This window comes from Leptidea sinapis, chromosome 19, assembly GCF_905404315.1.
Source record: "Leptidea sinapis chromosome 19, ilLepSina1.1, whole genome shotgun sequence".
NCBI classification, from domain to species: domain Eukaryota; kingdom Metazoa; phylum Arthropoda; class Insecta; order Lepidoptera; family Pieridae; genus Leptidea; species Leptidea sinapis.
Genome location: NC_066283.1, coordinates 5,754,147 through 5,775,617, shown reverse-complemented (window position 1 = coordinate 5,775,617; position 21,471 = coordinate 5,754,147). Strand labels below are relative to the sequence as shown.

Here is a 21,471-nt window from a genome sequence, read left to right as displayed (position 1 = left end):
ACTATGGATATGTATTATTGTTATCTATCGGCTATCAAGTTGTGTGTGTGAAGAGTCGATTCTATTCATCATATGAATAGAATTTCATTGGTAAGGACAAAGTAGGTAATAGAGGCAATTTTTTTTAACCCAATTAATGAAATTGGCCGTTAGCTCTTCAAGCTTTCTTTGGTAACTTCAACCAGCCATCCTTGCTGTCACTGCACATGAATAATGACAACCTGGCCCATACGGCAAAAGATAAAAGTGATTTCCTGTGCACTTTTTTTGTCTCTAACACGAGTCTTGACGAAGATCGCGCGGTGTCAAAGCTCTATGCCTGAAGAACAGTTCAGACAGAAAACTGTTAGGCGAGCTCTGTTTTCCTTGGACGTCAGTCGAGCGGGCTCGATGGCATTTCTTCCATCGTACCCAGAACTTGTGCCCATTAAATCACTTTCTTGTTATTGAGAGTTTTTTTGAAACTTGTTTGAAATTTGTTTAAATATTGTTATATTCAAGTTCTTGTATATTTGTAGAGGGTCACAAGTTGTTCAACGACCGGCAGGCGATCTTCTGGTATACCTAACACATAGGTGGGTAGCGGCTATCGAAAGCAAGGGAGAAGGCCTGGCAGTTAGCCTGGACATAGCGAAGGCTTTCGGTGTTGGTGTATAGTACGAGGCGCTGCTCTCAATACTTCCATCATTTGGGCTTCCCGAGAGTTTATGCAAGCAGACCACGATCTTCCTCACTGGACACAACGTACAGCGATAATTCTTCCCTTAAAGACTCGCCTAGTTTCGGAATTCTGATTTGATTTAACCTGATTCCTGCCGTTGCAATCAACATTCGCACGACACGCCACAAATTAGACTATTATCCCCACCATCTGGATGTGTGGCCTTCACAGTGTGGTTTTCAAGAAACTGTCTCCCACGTATGACCAAGCTGTGGAATGAGCTTCTTTGTGCGGTGTTTCCAGGATGATACGACATGGGTCCCTTCAAAAAGGGGGCCCAACACTTTTCAACAACAATAACGCACAAATCTCTTATAACTCCTCTGGTGTTGCAAGAGAATATGGGTTGCACTAAGCATCAGGTGATCCGTACGCTTGTTTGTCCTCTCTTCATTAAAAAAAAACATTTTGTTAATAATAATTTTGAAAGATGAGTTTTTGCTTACGCTAATTCAATAATTTAGATCGGTTATTTTGAATTACTTAGATGGAATTCTATCTAATAAAAGGATCATCTAATGTATATAAGCAAAATCAATATTTATATATTTAACAAAATTGAGCTCTATCTACGCTTACCCAACATTTTGATATTATGATTTATGACATTGACAGTCAATAGTCACAGAAAAGTGGAATGTAAAATGTTGATGTTGATGATTCGGCAAATTACATTTACCACAAAATGCATTCAGCATTACTGAATTAAGTTTTACAGTAATAAGTTGAACAAATTGTTATTATTTCAATTGCTCAAGTTAATACCGTCTTTGTTTGCATACATATATTTTTATAGTTTTAGCAAATAATGATATCAATAAGGTGCTAAACAGAAAACAATCAGATAAAAGTTTACGTTGGTGCTGCATAGACGGTGAGTAAAGTAATTTAAAAATTAGCGGTTTATTCTGATAACCAGCTAGTTTAGTTGCGTAAGTCAAAATGTTATTGTTAAGAATAATTTCTCCACATTCCCGTACCATTTTGAGGTCTTCATATTATCTGAGTTCAGGTGAATAAAGTTAGATAGATCGTTTATCTTTTATATTTATTTGTCGAACCAACTGTCTACGTCATTACTTGAGTTTATATTATAGCTTATGATAAGGTTATAAAAAACTTAGGAAGCCTAATTGAACTAATAATATGTAAACAAAAGACATGTGAGTTGTAGTGTATTTTTGTCACTTGGTTTGTTTTGTGATGTGTTATACTATTCAAATTATATTGTCTCTTTTATTAGATAACTCCACATACAAAGTGGACTATCTGATTGAATATTCACTTTTTCCATTAATAAAAACATTTTTTAATGTTCTCTATTTATTTTATTTACTCAATTCACATATTGATAGTACAAACTTTCTTTTGAAATATATACTGATACTTCTAATTTATGCTAATGATCAAGATTTTGTGTCACAGAGTTTGTGTCTTTTATTTGACAAATAAAATTTTAAAAACAAATTTCTATGAACTGAGCTAACCGTTGGTTAGAGCACTGGCACGAAACACCATAGGTCGTGGGTACAAGTCCCATATCATTAATAAAATTTTATTTTTCTAATTTTATTTATGTAATTAATAATCCTAGAAGTGAAGGTTAGTGCTTTAAAAACATAACAAAATCTTTTAGTTGAATTATTCAGAATCAGCACTGTTGTAATGTTAATCTATTAGAAGGAATAATCTAAGTACTGTTTTCAGTTTTTAGAATGTCTAGTTCTCAAACAAACATCAAGTTCCGGTGGGGACTGACTGCATCAGACCCGGAACAGAGTCCAGTATTATTTGTGGGTCAGCCAGCACACTTGAAAGCACTGTCATGGCAAGATGTCAGATGCAAATTGGAACCAAGGGTAACTGAAGAGGTAAACATGGCATTTTATTGTTTTTATACTTTTAGAAAATTAATGCCTTCATCAACCCTTTCATGGCAGACTTCTTTATCTTTATACTTAAGCCAACCACATAAATAGTTTGGTATTGTAAGAGGGCTCCTGTTTCCACAATTACACACCCTGGTAGGGTCCATTTTGTGTGCAGGGTTCCTTAATTACTCCAACCAGCCCAGGACCTTTCTGGGTTGTTTGCAGACTTTTTGACCAACCACTTATTTCAGGGGATTATCCCGTTTATTAATAACTCCTATTCATTTTGCTTTTGGCCGAGACTGAAACAGATACCAAAGATTTAGTTTGGGGACAAAGTATTATTAAGTTCTCAACAAACTAGATTGTACCCTACCAAATTTTTTTTTGTATTTGAAATCCACAGGTTTGGCGTCGAGGATTATCAGTGACACAGCCTGGTGATGTCAGTGAGCTATGGCCAAAGGGTGCAGCATTAGGGCTTCTTCCTCTAAGACGGTCAAGACATGCAGCACCTGCGAGGAACCATGCTCTGGCTAAAATTGTCAAATCTGCCCTAAGGTCTTCAGCAGAAGAGTACATTGTGGTTAGTTATCATTGCATTTCTATAATCAGGTTAACATTTAATTTTGTTTTTTTCTGGATATTCTAGTGCCTTTTCAGTACTTGTCACAATCTTCTGATAATATCAACTTAATACCAATGATTGGCCTTCCCCATAATCAGACCTCACAGGATACAGTGGGCAATAAACAGTGTAGTGGATAATATTTTCCGACCACTATTATGAAATTCAGGCATTACATTAATCCACAGAATGGGTCAAAACGAGCCTGTTGGCAATATAGGATAAGCTATTAAAGACAAACAAATAGCTTTATGTTCTTTATTGGATATAGAAGGTGCTTTTGATTAGACTAGCACTGCATCACTCATGAAACCATGTGATGCCATGAGAGCATAGGGGTTAACAGAATTGTGAAGTGGGTTGTGTTAATTGTACAAAGAATGACAAAGAAAGAAGAACATAAGACTTCTTCTTACTGCATGAAGATCCTGTCATGACATGGATATACACAGCAATGCTATAACTATGAAATGTACAAAAATGTGTTGTGGTAAATGTTACTATAACAAATTACTTTCTTAAGGATACCACAGATTAGGAATGGAGCGACCGGTCCCATACAATTTAATAATAAATTTATAGGGGCGAAGTTTTCTTATAAAAAAGAAGTAGCCCCTAGTAGAGTAGAAGAATTTAATTCTTCCGCCCATTCTACATACTTAAGACTGAGACATAAATTTTCAAATGTGTTCAATAAGTGATTTTTACATCCTATCTATTGATCTATATATATATAAAAATTAATTGCTGTTCGTTAGTCTCGCTGAAACTCGAGAACGGCTTGACCCATTTGGCAAATTTTGGTCTTGAATTATTTGTAGAAGTCCAGGGAAGGTTTAAAGGTTTGAATAAACATGAAAATCCCCGTTTTTATATAAAAACAACAATTTTGATTTTCCTCCAACGTGTCCCCCGTCGTTCAGAAATCAAATAAAAATAATAGTTTAAAATGAATAACTAATTAGAATTTTTATATCTTTCTAACTTTTTGAGGAGGTAAAAAATAAACTTCCTTAAAACACGGGAAAAATTAAAAAAAATATTTTGTTTGTTTTAAGTTTATTTTATACAAAAGTTAAGGTCTTTAATTTATCGATTGAGGCAGTACGAAGTCTGCCGGGTCAGCTAGTTTTGAATAAAAATATTTATTTTCCTAATAATTTTTATTTTATTTATTTATTTAATAGGAAGCCCACGTTGTATACAATGTATTACCTTATGGTATATTTACACATTAATTACTTATATTATTTAACATCGTATACCCCATTTACGGGCCAACTCGACATGCAATTAATTACTTAATTAAATTACAAGTACTTAAAAACATTATTGAAATAATATGAAAATTTCTTCGTTTACTTACTACTTATCTAAATTACTTAATAAATTGGTTACCTAAACAAAAATATAAAAAACTTATCACACTAAACAAAAAAAAAACTAAATTTTATATAAACTAAATTTAAAATACAGCAACTATTATTAAATACGAAAAAAAAAACGAATAATATTATTTAATTAAATGATTTTTAATTTTGCGCTTGAAAATCGATGCAGAGTTCCAAAATATGTCCAACTCTGCTATTTTAAATATATTGTTATAGGACATTACAATTCTGTTAATAGGAGCGGTCCTACCTAGGTTACTCTTTGTAATTATTATTATTTTTAACATAATAATGATGATATGATTTATTAAATGTGGGTAGAATAAAATTTAATAAAATGATATTGTGTACAGTTGGTGTGTCGCAAGCGAGACGTACTAGCGAGCGCTGTCAGCGTGGCCCGCTGCGTGCCGCTTTATAACGCGCGCTCCGGATTGGCGCCGCTCGACTCCGCCCTTAGTGACTCCGCCCCCGCAGCGCCCACTGTCAAGACTCTCACTGTAGAGATATACATCGCCGCTGACGGTTAGTTTGACTGATCTGTTTTCGCACTTAGCCTCTTGATTGGGCCACTAGTGCAAAAATAATTCAATATCATATACTTTTTTACTGACGATTAGTTACGTAACAAAACTGGCATTTTTTTTTATTTTTTTTTTTTATGGAATAGGAGGACAAACGAGCGTACGGGTCACCTGGTGTTAAGTGATCACCGCCGCCCACATTCTCTTGCAACACCAGAGGAATAACAAGAATTTTTAATAAAATTCCAAAATGGTTTTGCAGTGAGATCAAAAAGGGTCCACCCTTATCCTGAAACTAGTTAAAACTGTATCTGCAGGGTCAGTGATTCCTTGACCAAAGTAGTTCTCAATAATAATGAATGAAACATAATTGTAATAAATGAATTATTAGTGTGTTAATTCTTAGTAAGTAGGTTAAAGTAGACTTTTCGTTTCGGAATGTGATAATTGTTTGAGACAGGTGGTGGTTTTCTTTTTTACTTCAAAATTGCGTGTGCAAAAACAGTCGCAATGAGGGTTGGTTTGGTGTTTTTTTTTTAAATACTCTAAAGAATGAATAGGTGCCGGCCTGTTAGAACATGGAGTTCTGAGTAAAGTATTTTTATAGGGTTCTAGCTGACCCGACTGACGTTGTTCTGTTTAAGTGATAAAGTTTTCATATAAATTTGTCAATAATATATCATAACATCAAAAATTACTTCGTAAAATATGCACCCTGCTGTCGTAAATGGAATGTGAATATGGATACGAGGTCAGCTTTTCGTATATTAGCTATTCCTAGCCACCGAACTGCTGCGTTTCGGGGAAGTTTTAGATATCAAGCCACCAAGTGCTGGAATGATTTGCCACCTCCACTTCAACTTAGTAATACCATTCAAAATTTCAAAATAAAAACTAAAAATTACCTACTTAATGATATTTATAAACCTGTTGTAGTTATAAAACTGCTTGTACCTCTTTTAAATTTAATATTATAATATTAACATTTAATATCCGGACGACCGAGCCTTGCTCGGATTTTTAAGAATGTACAAAACTTAACAAAAAAAAAACTAATAGGACATCTGGATTCGAACCGGGGTCTTCTGCTTTCCGGATCACCCAATGTCCCATCTGAGCTATAATAGTCTTGTATATAGTGGCGAAATTTACCTTTGTATTCTAATGTTATTGTAGCTGTTTCTCATTCAAACATGGATAAAACCATTTTTTTTAAATTGAAACCTAGCTAGATCGATTTATCACCCCCGAAATCCCCTGCATACTTAATTTTATGAAAATCGTTGGAGCCGTTTCCGAGATTCAGATTATATATATATATATACAAGAATTGCTCATTTAAAGATATAAGATAGTAACCATAATATATATTAAAACTTATTTATTATTAATAACCTCACTTTTTATAATTTTTCCGTCGTTAAGATCTAAATGATCTTCTTTTTACGTTAAAAAAAATTTTTTTTTTTAATTTATATATATTTTTTAATAGTTAAATTCAAAAATTAGATCTATACTGCATTTATTTATTTATATTCATAATTATAATTTAAAAATTACTAGTCGCTGCTACTCCCAGACTCAATAATGTTGGGGCTACTGAAAACCAGTGCTACATTGGCACCACGCTAGGTGCCATTTGGTGACATTCACTGCCGCACAGTACCTTTTTCGTTTTAAGCTATAAATTGTATTATTTAATTTGTTTTATTTGTTAGTTCTAAGAAATTATTACTTATTTTGGTTTGTATCATTTTAATAATTGTGTGGTGGTGGTTTTTGTTATCAATAAATTTTTATTCTATTCTATTCTAATGAAATCGTTTCACAGCAGAACTGTCAAACCGTGCGTCAATAAATTCTCTCATAGAAATTATGTATGGACACTTCAAAGGAAAAACAAATTTGTTGTTTTTATTTAATTTAGCAGCATTTTCCTTTTTATTCATCCTTTAAACCTTCCCTGGACTTCCACAAATAATTCAAGACCTAAATTTGCCAAATCGGTCCAGCCATTCTCGAGTTTTAGCGAGACTAACGAACAGCAATTCATTTTTATATATATAGATAGATTGGATAGGTTTAAATAGCATGTTCAGTTTATATACAGTGTTTGTCTAGGTAGTACTGCCACCACCTACTTCTTGCGATGTGTAACAGTCCAAATGCTAGGTGGAAGTGTTGGTAATTACAAACATACTCAATTCCACGCAAAATAGGCACGTTGTAGTCGTCGAGTTGCGGATAGTAGCCAACTCCATCCACTATTTATCATGCTTCTCGGTGATACCAGGTATCTAACGGGAAGAGGGAGTGTGAAAAGTATTATCAAATTTTAATTTTACATCTCAATATGCTATATTAAAAACAATATACATAGGCAGAAATATTTTGTTTACTACATAATATAGTTTAAATAAAATATTACTTTGTTCAGCTTAGTGCTGTGGAGTAGGCTCGCTGACTGCTATGACGTCACTACACTACACTCAATGTGCAAGAATGAACATCACACGGACATTTCGCGCCGTATATTATATTGTCTTTACTATAAAACTAGTCGCTTGATTTTATTGCAACTAAAACAAGAGTATTTCTACGCATTGAAACTATTCAAGTGATTGGACTGACTAAGCGCTATTATCTGGGAGAGTTTCTTGCGCTGTTTCTTCTCTTTCACAGCGCCATTTGTTTGCGAAGCGGTAATAGTGTTTCAAGTGACATCAAAAATAATAATAAAGGCATCATTTTTGAGAAAATAATTGCCTTTATGCCTATCTATTGCTTTAGGTTCAATTGTTAAGAATGAATGTTATACAGAAGGAGATTCAGAGGACGAGGGTCTGGGCGCGTTGGAGCCGACCCTCACGGATGGAACACTCCGCTCAGAGGAGCTGGCGACCATCCAAGACGTGTGTGACGCAACACGGCTGGCCGCCCGTATTACTGACACTCCCGCAAACATCATGGGCGTGGACGCCTTCATCGAGGTAAATAATTCCTACTGTGGCCACCTTCTATCTCCCCCCATAGAGCGCAATAGGGACATGGCAAAAGAGAATAGATTTCTCCAAAGACTGGTACGTGAAGCCATTGAAATTAAAAAAACACCTATATGTCATTAGAGAAGTCGGGCTAAAATTAACACCTGGGATCCAATAATCTCCAAATTAAACCCCAAAACTACACATACCAAAAAATAAGAGGACACTGTCAGTAAAGGAGAATGACAAATATGACCAATAGTATGGACTATGGAGCTTGGGCCCCATACAAATATTTTTGTGGAGATCTGATCTTCAATCTTCAAAGTGTTAACTGGTTACTACAATGTAAGAGATATAAACAACATGTACAGCATGAGTCATAACACCCCATAAAGAAGACGAACATTAAAAATAACCACATCTCAGTTTGCTAGCAACCCTAGAAAAATTTTTCTACCAAATCAGGTGGTGAACATGTGGAACAGTTTACCAAAATCCTGTGATTAGTGTAAAATCAGTTAATAGCTTTTATCTATACCCATGCTTTAATTCCTCTATTAAAGATTCTAAAACAGTTAGCTTATTGCCACCATTTAAACACCCAAGGTCTAACAACCATTACATCATCCAAACGAGTGTTGTAATGAAATTCAGTACAACATAACAACACTCGTTTGGATAATATAATGGTTACTAGGACTGGCTTTTTTAATGTTAGCAGTAAGCTAACTGTTTCAGAATCTTTCTAATTCTTTCTTCTTACATAATAATAATAAATTCAAACTCACAAAACGCGTTACCATTGGTCGAAACGAAATGTGACGTCAAATGCTATATTGGATTTATCGGTGTCATATATTCATACTGTACGTAATTAATTGGTGTTTGTGAGAAAAGAGTTTTAACTTTAGGTATTTCTGTGGTGATTTCTAGTGAATTATTAAATATTATCAGAGATCAAAATTTAATAAATTTTTTAAATTTTCTTTTGAAAAATATGTTGAATATTTTCAAGCCTATTTAGGTTTTTATCTATGTCATAAAGATGTAAATGATTAATTTAAATCATGCATTTTGCGTATTCACGCGATTCCGACTAATCTAAAGTTCAAATCAGAGAGCAATCCATTATGTGACTATTGAGTTATAAAATGCTCAATTATATGATTCCACAGGAAGCATGCAAGGTGGCCAAGAGCTTAGAGATAGCTGAGCCGACAATAATCCGCGGGGAGGAGTTGAAGGCCCGCGGGATGGGTGGTATCTACGGCGTGGGCAAGGCGGCAGCCCGTCCTCCTGCGCTCGTGGTGCTGTCGTACTCCGCCCCCGCAGCCACCGAGACGGTCGCCTGGGTCGGCAAGGGCATCGTATACGACACCGGTGGCCTCAGTATTAAGGCGAGGGTGAGCTTTTATGATAATGCACTGCATAATAGTGATAGAAGAAAAGTATATATTAGATTTTATGCGAGTTGAATGCAGTCGGGAGCCTGAATAAGTCTTTAGTTGGGCGATGTATATGCTTTTACAACATGATCACAGAAAATGTGCAAACCAAATGTGTTTTTGTAGGAAAGATTATTATAACATAAACGATTTTTTTTATGATACCACAGACTCTTTAATTATAATTTTTTATTGAACATTGTAATCCATATTTTTATAAAAGAATTAGCTGAGTCTCTTGCGCTCGTTCTTCTCAGGTCTGAGGCACTATTTTCAATGGGTGATAATTTTTGACGTTCAATAAGTGAAGTGTGTTCGTGTGTGCAGACATCGATGGTGGGGATGAAGGGAGACTGCGGCGGCGCGGCGGGCGTATTAGGCGCCTTCTACACTTTGGTGCGAGCGGCGCCCGCTGTCAACGTGCACGCGGTACTGTGTCTGGCGGAGAACGCCGTCGGACCGGAGGCCACGAGGTAACAACACACTATACCATCGACTTCAGGCCTTTCATACCTATTAGACCAGTGCAGAAGCCTTTGAAAATGATAAAAAGTGAAAAAAAAAATAGTAGGATGAAACTTATTGGAAAAGGAAGAGAATGTAACAAAAATGAAACAAAAAATAAATTACGGGAGATCTCAGGTCTATCTCGATTTCCGGCAAAACTACAAGTCCTATGGCAAAAAGTTGTAGGTACTAAAAAGATCTACAACTTTTGTTTTCACACTTTTTTCACATAACCTCAAAGTTTATGTGAAAAATTCAAAAAACCAAGTATTTGGTGATTTTTATCTTTTACAAAAAAGAAATCACGAAATATTGTAAAAAGGACCCATTTTGTCCCAAATACAGTGTAATTTATTTGAATTGAAATATTTATTTTGACTCAATTTTTTTTTATGGACAAAACGAGCGTTTAAAACACCTGGTGTTCAGTGATCACCGCCCACATTCTCTTGCAACACCAGAGGAATCACAGGAGCGTTGCCGGCCTTTAAAGAAGCTGTGCGCACTTCTTTTGAAGGTACCCATGTCGTATCGTCCCGGAAACACCGCACAAAGAATCTCGTTTGACAGCTTTGTAGTACGTGGAAGAAAGCCCATTGAAAACCGCACTGTGGAGGACCGCCACACATCCAGGTGGTGGAGATGATATCCTAACTTATGGCGTGTCGTGCGAAGGTGGAATTCGGCGGCAGGAATCAGGTCAAATAGCTCTTCGGAACACTCCCCGTGATAAATGCGGTAGAAGACACACAATGAAGTGATGTCTCTCCGCAAAGCCAAGTGATCCAGTAGTTCACAGAGCACTGGGTCCCCGAAAATTCAATCTGCTCTGCGTTGCACGCGACCAAATGAATCGATACTGGGGTACGCCAGACCAGAGATGACAGCAATACTCCATGTGTGGCTGGACCTGCGCTTTATAGAGCGCTAGAATGTGGGCTGGCTTGAAGTACTGCCGTGCTCTCTTAATGACGCCCAGCGTCCTTCGAAGCCAATTTGGCTTTGCCCTCCAGATGGCCACGGAATCGGCAATTGCTCGAGATTTCGAGACCCAGTATTCCGATACTAGGCGAGGTTTTTTTGGTGGTAAACGTGCAAACTTGAGTCTTCTGGGGGTTAAATTGGACAAGGTTCAATAAGCCCCATTCCGCGACCTTCTCAAGAGAGGACTCGGTAGAAGACACAACTTTCTCCCGGCAGTGGTCGACGATTTCCCGAGAGAGACCTGCATGGCCCGTGTATATGACATCACCAGTGCTGTCGTCTGCATAGCAATGTAGCTCGGGAAGCCCAAATGATGGAAGTTTTGAGGGGAGCGCCTTGTGCCATACATGATGAAAGGTCTTCGCTATATCCAGGCTAACTGCCAGGCCTATCCCCTTGCTTTCAATAGCCGCCGCCCATCTATGTGTTAGGTATACCTCTGTCATTCGTTCCATCAACTGGTGACCTTCTAGGTATACCAAGAGCTCCTGGTTAATTATGCTCTCCGTGATTTTGGAGAGCAGGGAGGTAATAGCAATAGGCCTAGGTAGTTTGCCGGATCCGAACTGTCTCCTTTTTTGGATCGAATGGACAAGGGCTGACTTCCATGAGTCAGGGACTACGCCTTTTGTATGCGAGTGCCGGAATAAATGCGTTACTACCGGCGTCAGCTCAGGGGCAAACGTTCTAAGCACGATTGGAGAAATGCCATCCTGCCCGCTCGATTTCCTGACGTCCAACGAAAACAGAGCTCGCCGAACAGTTTTCTATCTGAACTGTACTTTAGAGCTCTGACACCGCGGGATGGTCGGCGGTGTTTTTCCATTGTCGCCAAGAGTCAAGTTGGAGGTGAAAAGAGCGCACAGTAGATCGGCTTTCTCTTTTGTCATATGGGCCAGGGTGTCATTCTGTGCAACCGCGGCAGGGACGGCTGGTTGAAGTTACCAAGAGCAGCTTTCGACAGCGACCAGAAGTTGCGTCTTCCAGTCGGGTAACTGGGAAGCTGCTCGCTGATTTTTATATCTGTAATATATCTTTATGTACCCATGCTTTAAATCCTCTTTTAAAGATTCTCAAACAGTTAGCTTATTGCCAACATTAAAACAGCCAAAGTTCTAATAGCCATTACATCATCCAAACGAATGTTGTAATGAAATTCAGTACAACATACCATCCGTTTTCATAACACTCCAATGGGTGATATTATGGTTACTAGGACTGGCTTTTTTAATGTTAGCAGTAAGCTAACTGTTTCAGAATCATTAATAGAGGATTCATATTTGGGTTTAGACAAAGTCTTGTATGCAACTGTTGACAATTAGGTATTAAAACATTCACGTGATAATATTATCACACGAGGCAAACCCACATTCGTGTTTTAATACCCCTTAGGGTTATGTGTAATAAGGTAATGGTGTAATAAGTTACACAACAGTTGCATAAATACCTTATTACAGTTATCAAAAAACTTTAAATTGATAACGAACGAATATTACCTAATCAGGAAAATAACATCAATTACTTTAAAAAAAACAACATTTATGAACTATGCGGGATACGAAAGTCTGCGGCTTCGAGTTAGTTACAATTTTAATTTCTATGTATATTACATTATCAAATGAGGCGGTAGAATCTCACTTTCAATGCCTAGGGCATTTAAATTTTCAACATTAAAATCTTAATACAAATTAAATTTGTAACCAAAATTTATGGACGATGCGGGACACGTGATAAATTATAGTTACAAATTTAATTTGTATAATTAATCTTAGAAGTGATATCACTTTAAAATAAAATAATGATTAAAATACTTATTTGAATCATTTCCTGGTTACAGACCTGACGACATTCACCGGCTGTACTCCGGGCGAACTGTGGAAATCAACAATACTGATGCTGAAGGTAACACAAGGCTAAGGATACTTGAAAAACCCAAAAATTCTGAGCGGCAACACAATTGCCCTGGTCACCTTGAGACATAACAAGTAAAGTCTCATTTGCAAGTCAAATTACTGGAATCCATCAGACCGAAACACAATAATGCTTACACATTATTACTTCACGGCAGATAAAGCTGTCGTTGTGGTATCCATAAGCTAGCCGGCACTAACGAAGCCTCCCACTGGTATATTAATAATTATGCCCTAGTATTTTGAAATACTAGAAATTTTAAGAAGATAGATTTTCGTGAGATGTCCTAGATGTAAATGTTGTCAGTCGAAGAACAACTGAATTTCATAATGAACAATTTTACTTCCTGGATAGGTACGTGGAGGGAATGAGTGAAGAAAGAATGACTTATCAAGTATATAAGGCAGAGACTTAGTAGAACATTCGTTGACCTTTGTTCCTTTAAAGTTACAGTTATTATATATTTTATTTCATGAAATGCTCACATAATGCCTCTATTTATTTACGGTATGTGTGGATTGATGCATCATAACTCTTCCTATAAGTATTAATTTACTTTTTTTTTCTTTTTTTGACTTACCCATGTAAGCCTTTCAGTTTTTGACATTTGAGTATTTTTGTTGCGTCACTTTGCATATATTGTAATTGAAATGATTTGTAAAACAATTAAAATGTAAATCTTGACTTAAAAGAGTGGCAATGAGTTTCTTGCTACTTCTTCTCATTAGCGGTTGACCTTTACGAAGTAGCGGTAAATTCAATAAGACACAATTCTTTTTTTTTTGACATTCATAATTGTCATTTCTGTGACCTACGTGAATAATGTGTTTTTGAATTTTGAATTTGAATTTGACCATATTGGGAACGTTTTGAGAAAATGAAAAGGTCCGAAGCAGCTGGAACCGGCGAGCATGTATGAAAAGAGTTACGAATGTAGAGGAAGCGCGTGAGGTTTGTAAGGATAGAAGCAAATGGCATTCTATTGTCTCTGCCTACCCCGACGGGAACAAGGCGTGAGTACGTGTGTGTGTGTGGATAGGTACTTCTAGACAAATTAGATGGCTACCAAGTCCCCAGTTCTAGCACCTTTTCATTTATTTTTCTGGTTACATAATTGATTATTTTATTTTTGTGGTTGGATGATAAGAAAAAATAGTATAGTAATTTTGATCATAATAAAAAGTATAGTATTTTTTATTATTATCCCAAAAGCGGATGACCCATTTTAGTTGTCCGGGTAACAGTTTTCCATCTCCGTGACGCTTGGTTTAAAAATTCACGTTGTGACGTCTCTACAGTACATAAACTCATGGCTACATGCGACCGTATAAGCTCATTGATATCGGACTGTTTGAAATATTTCGGTAATCAGAAAACGAAAACTGTCGTAACTCCAACTAACCGCTTGATCTTACTGAACTAGTTTATTTCTAGTGGTTAGCGATCCTACCTACTAAGCTAGAGGTCCCGGGTTGAATCCCGGTAGGTGCAAGCATTTATATAATGAATATGGATGTTTAAATGTATTTATATATGTATTTATATATGTTTAAGTAAGTATATTGTATTAAATATATCATTGTCTTGTAACCCATAACACAGGCTATATATGCTTAACTTGGGGCAAGATAATTTGTGTAAAAAGTGTGTCAATATTATTACTATTATTTCTAGGCTTATATAGCTTCGAGTGATTTGACGGTCTTGGTGATATTAATCATTGTAATAACAGATGTACTTCAAATATTTTTATACAAAATTGGATTTAAGATCACTTATTAAACGTCAATAACTACCAATCATTCGAAATAGTATTTTTTTGTTAATTTAGTTACAATATATTAACATGTAGATACTACATAAAATAATTTTTTTAGTTAAATAGCCTGAGGGTATTCGCTTCAATCCCAGTTTGTGGAATCATTACAAAAAACATTTCACTTATACATAATATTGACACAATTTTTACACAAATTATCTTGCCCCAAGTTAAGCATATACAGCCTGTGTTATTGGTTACAAGACAATGATATATTTAATACAATAAACTTACTTAAACATACATATATTCATATAAACATACATAAATAAATTTAAACATCCATGACTCGGAAACAAACGTCTATATTCATCATATAAATGCTGCACCTACCGGGATTCGAACCCGATACCTCTAGCTTAGTAGGTAGGATCGCTAACCACTCGGCTATACAGGTTGTTAAACACAAACGATTTTTAAACAATTCTTTTGAATTTGATAATACATTTTATTTTGTAGATTTTCTAGGATTATGTTGTAAAAGTGTATACATATACATCGCCCAATAAAGGACTACTAACTGGACTTAACCGAGTAGTAGGCATAAGAAGTTTATGTTTGTTACTCGTGTTAATATTATGATATCCGCAGTTTTAACATTATCAAGAATATATTGAGATGCTATGTCTGACTATAATAATAATATTGACACACTTTTAGACAAATTATCTTGCCCCAAACTAGGCATTGCTTTTACTATGGGTACAAGACAACGATATATTTAATACAATATACTTACTAAAACTTACATAAATACATTTTAAACAGCCATGACTAGGAAACAAACATCCATAATCATCATATAAACCGGGATTCTACTATACTACCGGGATTCGAACCCGGGAGCTCGAGCTTCGTAATCAGGGTCACTAACGATCCGGCTATTCGGTCGTCAATATATATGTCGGCGTTAAACCATGGTTTCCTTGAATTGTCCATCATGAAGAAATACAACACTAAGAATTTCTCAGTTTATTGAAGCACAACTGCTAGTATAGATATGAACCGTCTTTACATAAAACAATCGCTTCTATAGCTTCCGTGCAATAGATGAAACTGAGTAGATACAACTTGTTTTAAAACACAAATAAAATGAGGTATTGTAAAATAATTCCTAAATACAGCTCAATAAATGTTTTAGTGAATTTATATAACTTCAGATGATTTTTATAATAGTTTGTTCATTTAATTTGAACAAACATTACGAAGTAAGCAAATGGCGCTGCAAGCAAGTTTCGAAATACAATTAAGAAAGACTTATTGCATAAAATAATAAAGTTTGATACAGAGTAACGATATTAATTCTAATACAAATTAATTTGAACATTTACACATTCAATTAAGTATTTAAACAATAAATGAAACATCAAACATCTTCAAACAGTCAAAACAGTGTCTACTAAATTAGTTAGACCTTAATGAATAACAGTTTTATGTTTACAAATAGCTATTTGTATTTAAATCTAACTAAAATATTTATTTTAACGATAAACTAAAACATAAATATCAATAGTTGCAAACAATTGACGGTAGGTGGCGATTTGCGCCCATATATACCATGTACTGAATACTGAACATAAGAATTCTGCAGTGCAGGAGAAGTGATAATGGTTATTATTTCAGGCCGCCTGGTGCTCAGTGATGGCGTGGTGTTCGCCAGGCGAGACCTGAAGGCCGACACCATAGTAGACGTGGCCACCCTCACCGGCGCACAGGTCAGTCCGTTGGTCGTATTGTGTTTTCCCGGCATAGGCCCGGCACGGAATTTCATTTTGGTATTACAAGATAAGAAGGCTCTCCCAATCTGGATGAGCTGGTTCTGTGAATCATAATTTTTTTTATGGAAAAGGAGGACAAACGAGCGTACACCTGGTGTTAAGTTGACCCATTCCATCCCATGATAAGCGCCCACATTCTCTTGCAACACAAGAGGAATGACAGGAGCGTTGCTGGCCATGTCGTATCGTCCCGGAAACACCGCACTAGGCACCTCATTCCCAATTTGTAGTATGTGGGAGAAAGAGTCTCACAATAATTTCGCGATATTCCATTTTCTATGATGGTTGGTATTTTATGTTGATGATGAAGATGATTTTGTTGATGTTGTTGATTTGATATTGAATATTTTCTTAATATTATGTTTGCTGTCTGGCCAGCCTTTGTCACAATGCAATATTAAAGCTTCTAGTTAAAGTTGGTTCTTGCTTAAAAGTTCAGAGTGGAGCCCATAATCTAGCCGGCATCCTGTGCAAAGGAGCCTCCCACTAGTAAAATTGTTTGTGACACACCATTGTAAGTGATCACCGCCACCTACACTCACTCACAGGAGTGTTATCTGTATTTGAATTGGTTTTACGCTCTTTTCTGTAGGTACGGTAGACATGTTGTATGGTTCTGAAAACTTTTCTAAATAAACATATTGTTTCGTATTTTAGGGCACAGCGACGGGCAAGTACCACGCCGCGATCTTATCGAACCGGTACTCGATGGAGGCGGCCAGTGTGGTGGCAGGGCTCCGCTCCGGAGACCTGGTGCATCCATTGCCCTTCGCCCCCGAGCTCCACTTCACCGAGTTCAGCAGCGTCGTCGCTGACATGAAGAACAGTGTGGCGGTAACTAACACATTTAACAAGTAAAAGAAATCAACGGATAGTCGAGCACTATCCGTTTATTTTCAGTTTCGGTTAAAACTTAGTATCCCATAGCACGAATTATGACTGGCCGGCAAGTGCGTTTTCCTTTTTTATGTTCCCCATAAAATTGTCATAATTTGAGGTAATATTATGAAGCATTTTTCATTGGAACAGTGCATTACCTTGTAATAAGAGTGGTATCAACTACAATATTTTTACCTTCTAATTCGTGCTACGGGATACTAAGTCCAACCCTCAGTTTCTGTGATTAGCATCGAGACAAGAAAAACCTGATGTTACGTGGTAAATGTCACGCAACATGGTTTCTATTACTATGTTATATATTTTATTTTTTGGATTATGAATTTATGAGCGTAAAAGCCATTATCTGTGCTAATTTTTTTTATTGGTGTCCTATTTTTATGTGGTTTTACTCTAATAAATTGATGCATGTTTAAGCGGTTTTACTATTGTTGTCGGCTATGTGCTATAGGCGTTACAGAAAGTATTACTTTAATTTTAAAAGTTTAAATTCAGTTCCAACTTTAAAGCTGTTGAGACTGCAGGTGCGTCGACATTGGAAATTTCAAAGATGAATCAAGTGAACCACAGATACAATGGTTATGTATGATTTAAAAAAATCGGCTCTGTTTCCTTTTTCGTAAGGGCGACTCTGCTAAGAGTCATGCTATTGTCAAACAGACAGCGAACCGAAAGCTTGGCGAAGCGTTTTCATTTTGTTAAAGGAGTGTCAGCCAGGACTAACCATAGGCGAGCGTGCGAAGCAAGGCGTGAGTGAGATAGTTGTATTAGCTGGCTTTGTATGACAGACGTCAAACAAAGAGCTAATGCGAGACGCGAAGCATGAGCAAAGCGCGACGGTTGTGTTTATTTATCTACACCCATGCTTTAAATCCTCTATTAAAGATTCTGAAACAGTTAGCTTATTGCCAACATTAAAACACCCAATGTCGTAATAACCATTACATCATCCAAACGAGTGTTGTAATGTTGTACTGAATTTCATAACAACACTCCTTTGTTTTTTTTTTAGATCCCTTCTTGCGCAAAGACTTTCAACAGACAGCCACATTCTTATTGCTCGATGCGTGGTATTTGTATGAATTAAAAAAAAAAAAATTCGTTTACGCGCGTTCCACACTTAAAAAGTGGGTTACCTGAAACCCCGCCACTATTCTTGAAAAAATGAGCGATTCAAGTTCAAATGTGGGTTTATGAGTGATACTATTACTCAACAGTTGCATAAATAACTATTACAAAACTTTCACACGAGTGGCACGGGTGTCCCGCAACGATTCGCTTTCGGTCTGCTGTGCCTACTTTGTAGTTTGAATCCGCTTCGGTTTGCATTCTCCATGCTATCAGTTCGGTTCGCTTAGCATTTATGTTTGATCTTAACAGTCCCGTCAGTCAGGAGTAATGATGTGGTGTTAATATGTTGACAGGACCGCAACAATGCGCAGGCATCTTGCGCCGGTCTGTTCGTGCTGGCTCACCTCGGGTTCGAGTTCCCCGGCGTATGGCTCCACGTGGACATGGCGGCGCCCGCACACTGCGTACGTACACCCGCACACTTTTTAGTGCATATTTTATCTATTGTTTTGGATTAGCGTTAAATTACATGACAAGGACACGGACTAGTTTAAAAAAATAAGGACTCCGTGTCACCTTACTTAGCAGTATAGCACCAAAACAAGCCGATTAACGTGTAAATACATAGCCCCACGCACACACTTACACTACTACAGGCCGATAGGCGGCCATTATGAGAATTGTCATCGTCTGTGACAGATCAGTTTGCGTCTCAATAAAATATTTTAAAAATGCCGTAGTGCGTTGTGAAAAATTGTTAAAACGATACTATATGTGATTATTTAAGAGAGAAAAAATTGTATAACTAGTATCCCCCGTAACCGCACACACACTAGCATAACGGTGCTTCACTTGCTAATATCACGGCGTGGAGTCCTCCTTTTTTTACTCATCCGTGGACAGGGAGAAGTAATTTTAAACTTGGAGTAACATCACACTGGATTTGTTAATAAGACAGGTATTGTTTATCACAGGGCGAGCGTGCAACTGGCTACGGCGTGGCTCTGCTAAGCGTACTGTTCGGGAAACAGACCAAGAGTAGACTGCTGAGAGCTCTGGCACCCAACTGACCCTGGTGGAGCTTTGACTTGGGTGAGGAGATGTGCTGACACCGACTTATTGCTTCCAAATTTATTTTTTATATTTACTTAAAAACCTACCATGAGCATTTTTCCTTGACCCTATGAGTCAAATAATGCCCTTTTAAAGGAGAACGATCTAATATATTCGTATTTATAATAAATGAGACGTATAGGAAAACAAAAAACAAAAAGTGTGTGTCTATTTATGTAGGTACGCAAGAAGTTATACTTCTTTGGCCTAACAATGCAAAATCCTTAAAATTATTTATTTCTCGTGCTATTCTACGTTTGTAGAAAGAACAAAATTGTAAAAATCTTGCAATGAAAGCCATCGGGCTTTGACAGTTAATTATTAAATAACGAATACGGCTGTACGTGCTTGAGCCCTTTGCCTATCCTAATAATGGACGAAGAAACCAAAAAAATAAATAACGAATGTCGCAAACGTCAGAAAATTTTAGGAACCAATTTCACTCTGTTACTTTTGTTACAGTGTTGCACATCGTAAAATTCCATTCTCATCATTTTTTCATAATGTGCCTAAAAAAGTTTAACTTCAATAATACAAGTTGACGTGTAATCGAAATCTCTGCAGATGATTAAAAACCGAGAAGTACAGGAAAAAAACGCTTTTTAGATAAAAGTAGATAGTTTAATATAATAATATAAGGCAGGGCATTAAAATAATCTCTAAATATTATTATAAGTATTAGTTGGTTTGCAAGCACACTTTCTCACCCCTTAATTATAAAAAGTACAATAATTATGAAACATATAAAATAATTATACATTAAAATTAATTTAGATCTAAGTTTTTGTATGCATGTGTGTTGATTACCTTTATTTCTTTTGTTTTATATGATAATTGTGGGATGTAGATACTCATTTCATTTTATCCAAATGTTTTAAGTTTTCTTTAGTGTTAATTCCGCCAATATTTGTCTTTGAACAATTCGACACGTGTTTCGCTTCTACACGAGGCATCCTCAGGACATGTTGACAAACTCTGGCACAGTCTCGTGCCAGAGTTATTCATTCGGAATTAACACTAATGGATTTCCGCAAAGTAACGCCTACTTCAATAATTCATTTTATTTTTGTCAACCGGTCTGCTTTTTCCAGCTAATCTCCAAAATGGCTATAGACAAGATTTTCCGATTTTAGTCTAGTAAATGAATTAGCATATGGCACCAATAAGTTATAGGCTAAATACATATGAATTTGTTTGAATAGTTTACTCCCAAATTTTAAAAAAATGGGCTAATGTTGTAGTATTAATAATATGTTGAATGAAATAAAACTTATTGAATGAGCTCAAATGTATTTTTTATATTTATTAAAGTAAACATAAAGAAACTGATGTGAATTTATAAATAAAATACTTTCTATGCGTCTTATAATTGGGAAGAGAATTTCCCAAGGTATATGAGGACTTAAATACCAGTTTCAATCTCCGGATGTCCAAGGGGATAATTTCCTCTCTGTTAAGTATTTCTAAAACCGTTCTCACTCTGAGGCGGTTCAGATGTCTCCGGTCTCTTCCTTAAAGACTTTAAGGCCTCACATTCCAGTAGGATGTGTTTATGGTCTTATAGATCTATGGTTTATCTGCTAAAACTAGAGTCACTGAGGCCAGTGCCAGATTAGCAACAGGCCCTGTGTCTAGATTTTCTTGAATAAAACAAATTTCCTATGTGCATCTATTAATATTAATTTTTGTACCTTATAAATGAAATTGGACCAAGTGTATTGATTGATTTTACAGATAAAAAAGTAATAATAATGTGCCAGTTTAGCTAAAATATATTGTGAGTTTTCTTAAGTGTAAATTCGCCTCTACACGAGGCATCCTCGG

General features: G+C 36.4%; 1 protein-coding gene across 3 annotated transcripts; it reads left to right on the top strand.

Annotated features, from left to right (window-relative positions):
- Positions 1–1,371: 1,371 nt before the first annotated feature.
- LOC126969989 (probable aminopeptidase NPEPL1) lies at positions 1,372–19,671 on the top strand. Of its 3 annotated transcripts, none has more exons than XM_050815648.1 (12): positions 1,372–1,595; positions 2,429–2,592; positions 2,999–3,178; positions 4,965–5,136; positions 7,956–8,125; positions 9,298–9,525; positions 9,895–10,040; positions 12,896–12,960; positions 16,412–16,503; positions 17,224–17,400; positions 18,888–18,998; positions 19,509–19,671. In XM_050815648.1, the coding sequence occupies exons 2-12, from the start codon at positions 2,437–2,439 to the stop codon at positions 19,602–19,604; spliced, it is 1,593 nt and encodes a 530-aa protein (XP_050671605.1). In that variant the 5' UTR covers positions 1,372–1,595; positions 2,429–2,436; the 3' UTR covers positions 19,605–19,671. The 3 variants fall into 3 exon arrangements, with proteins under 3 accessions (XP_050671605.1, XP_050671604.1, XP_050671603.1); XM_050815647.1 differs by lacking the exon at positions 1,372–1,595 and adding an exon at positions 1,610–1,733 and having other exon boundaries at positions 9,298–9,519; XM_050815646.1 differs by lacking the exon at positions 1,372–1,595 and adding an exon at positions 1,610–1,733.
- The last annotated feature ends 1,800 nt before the right edge of the window (positions 19,672–21,471 follow it).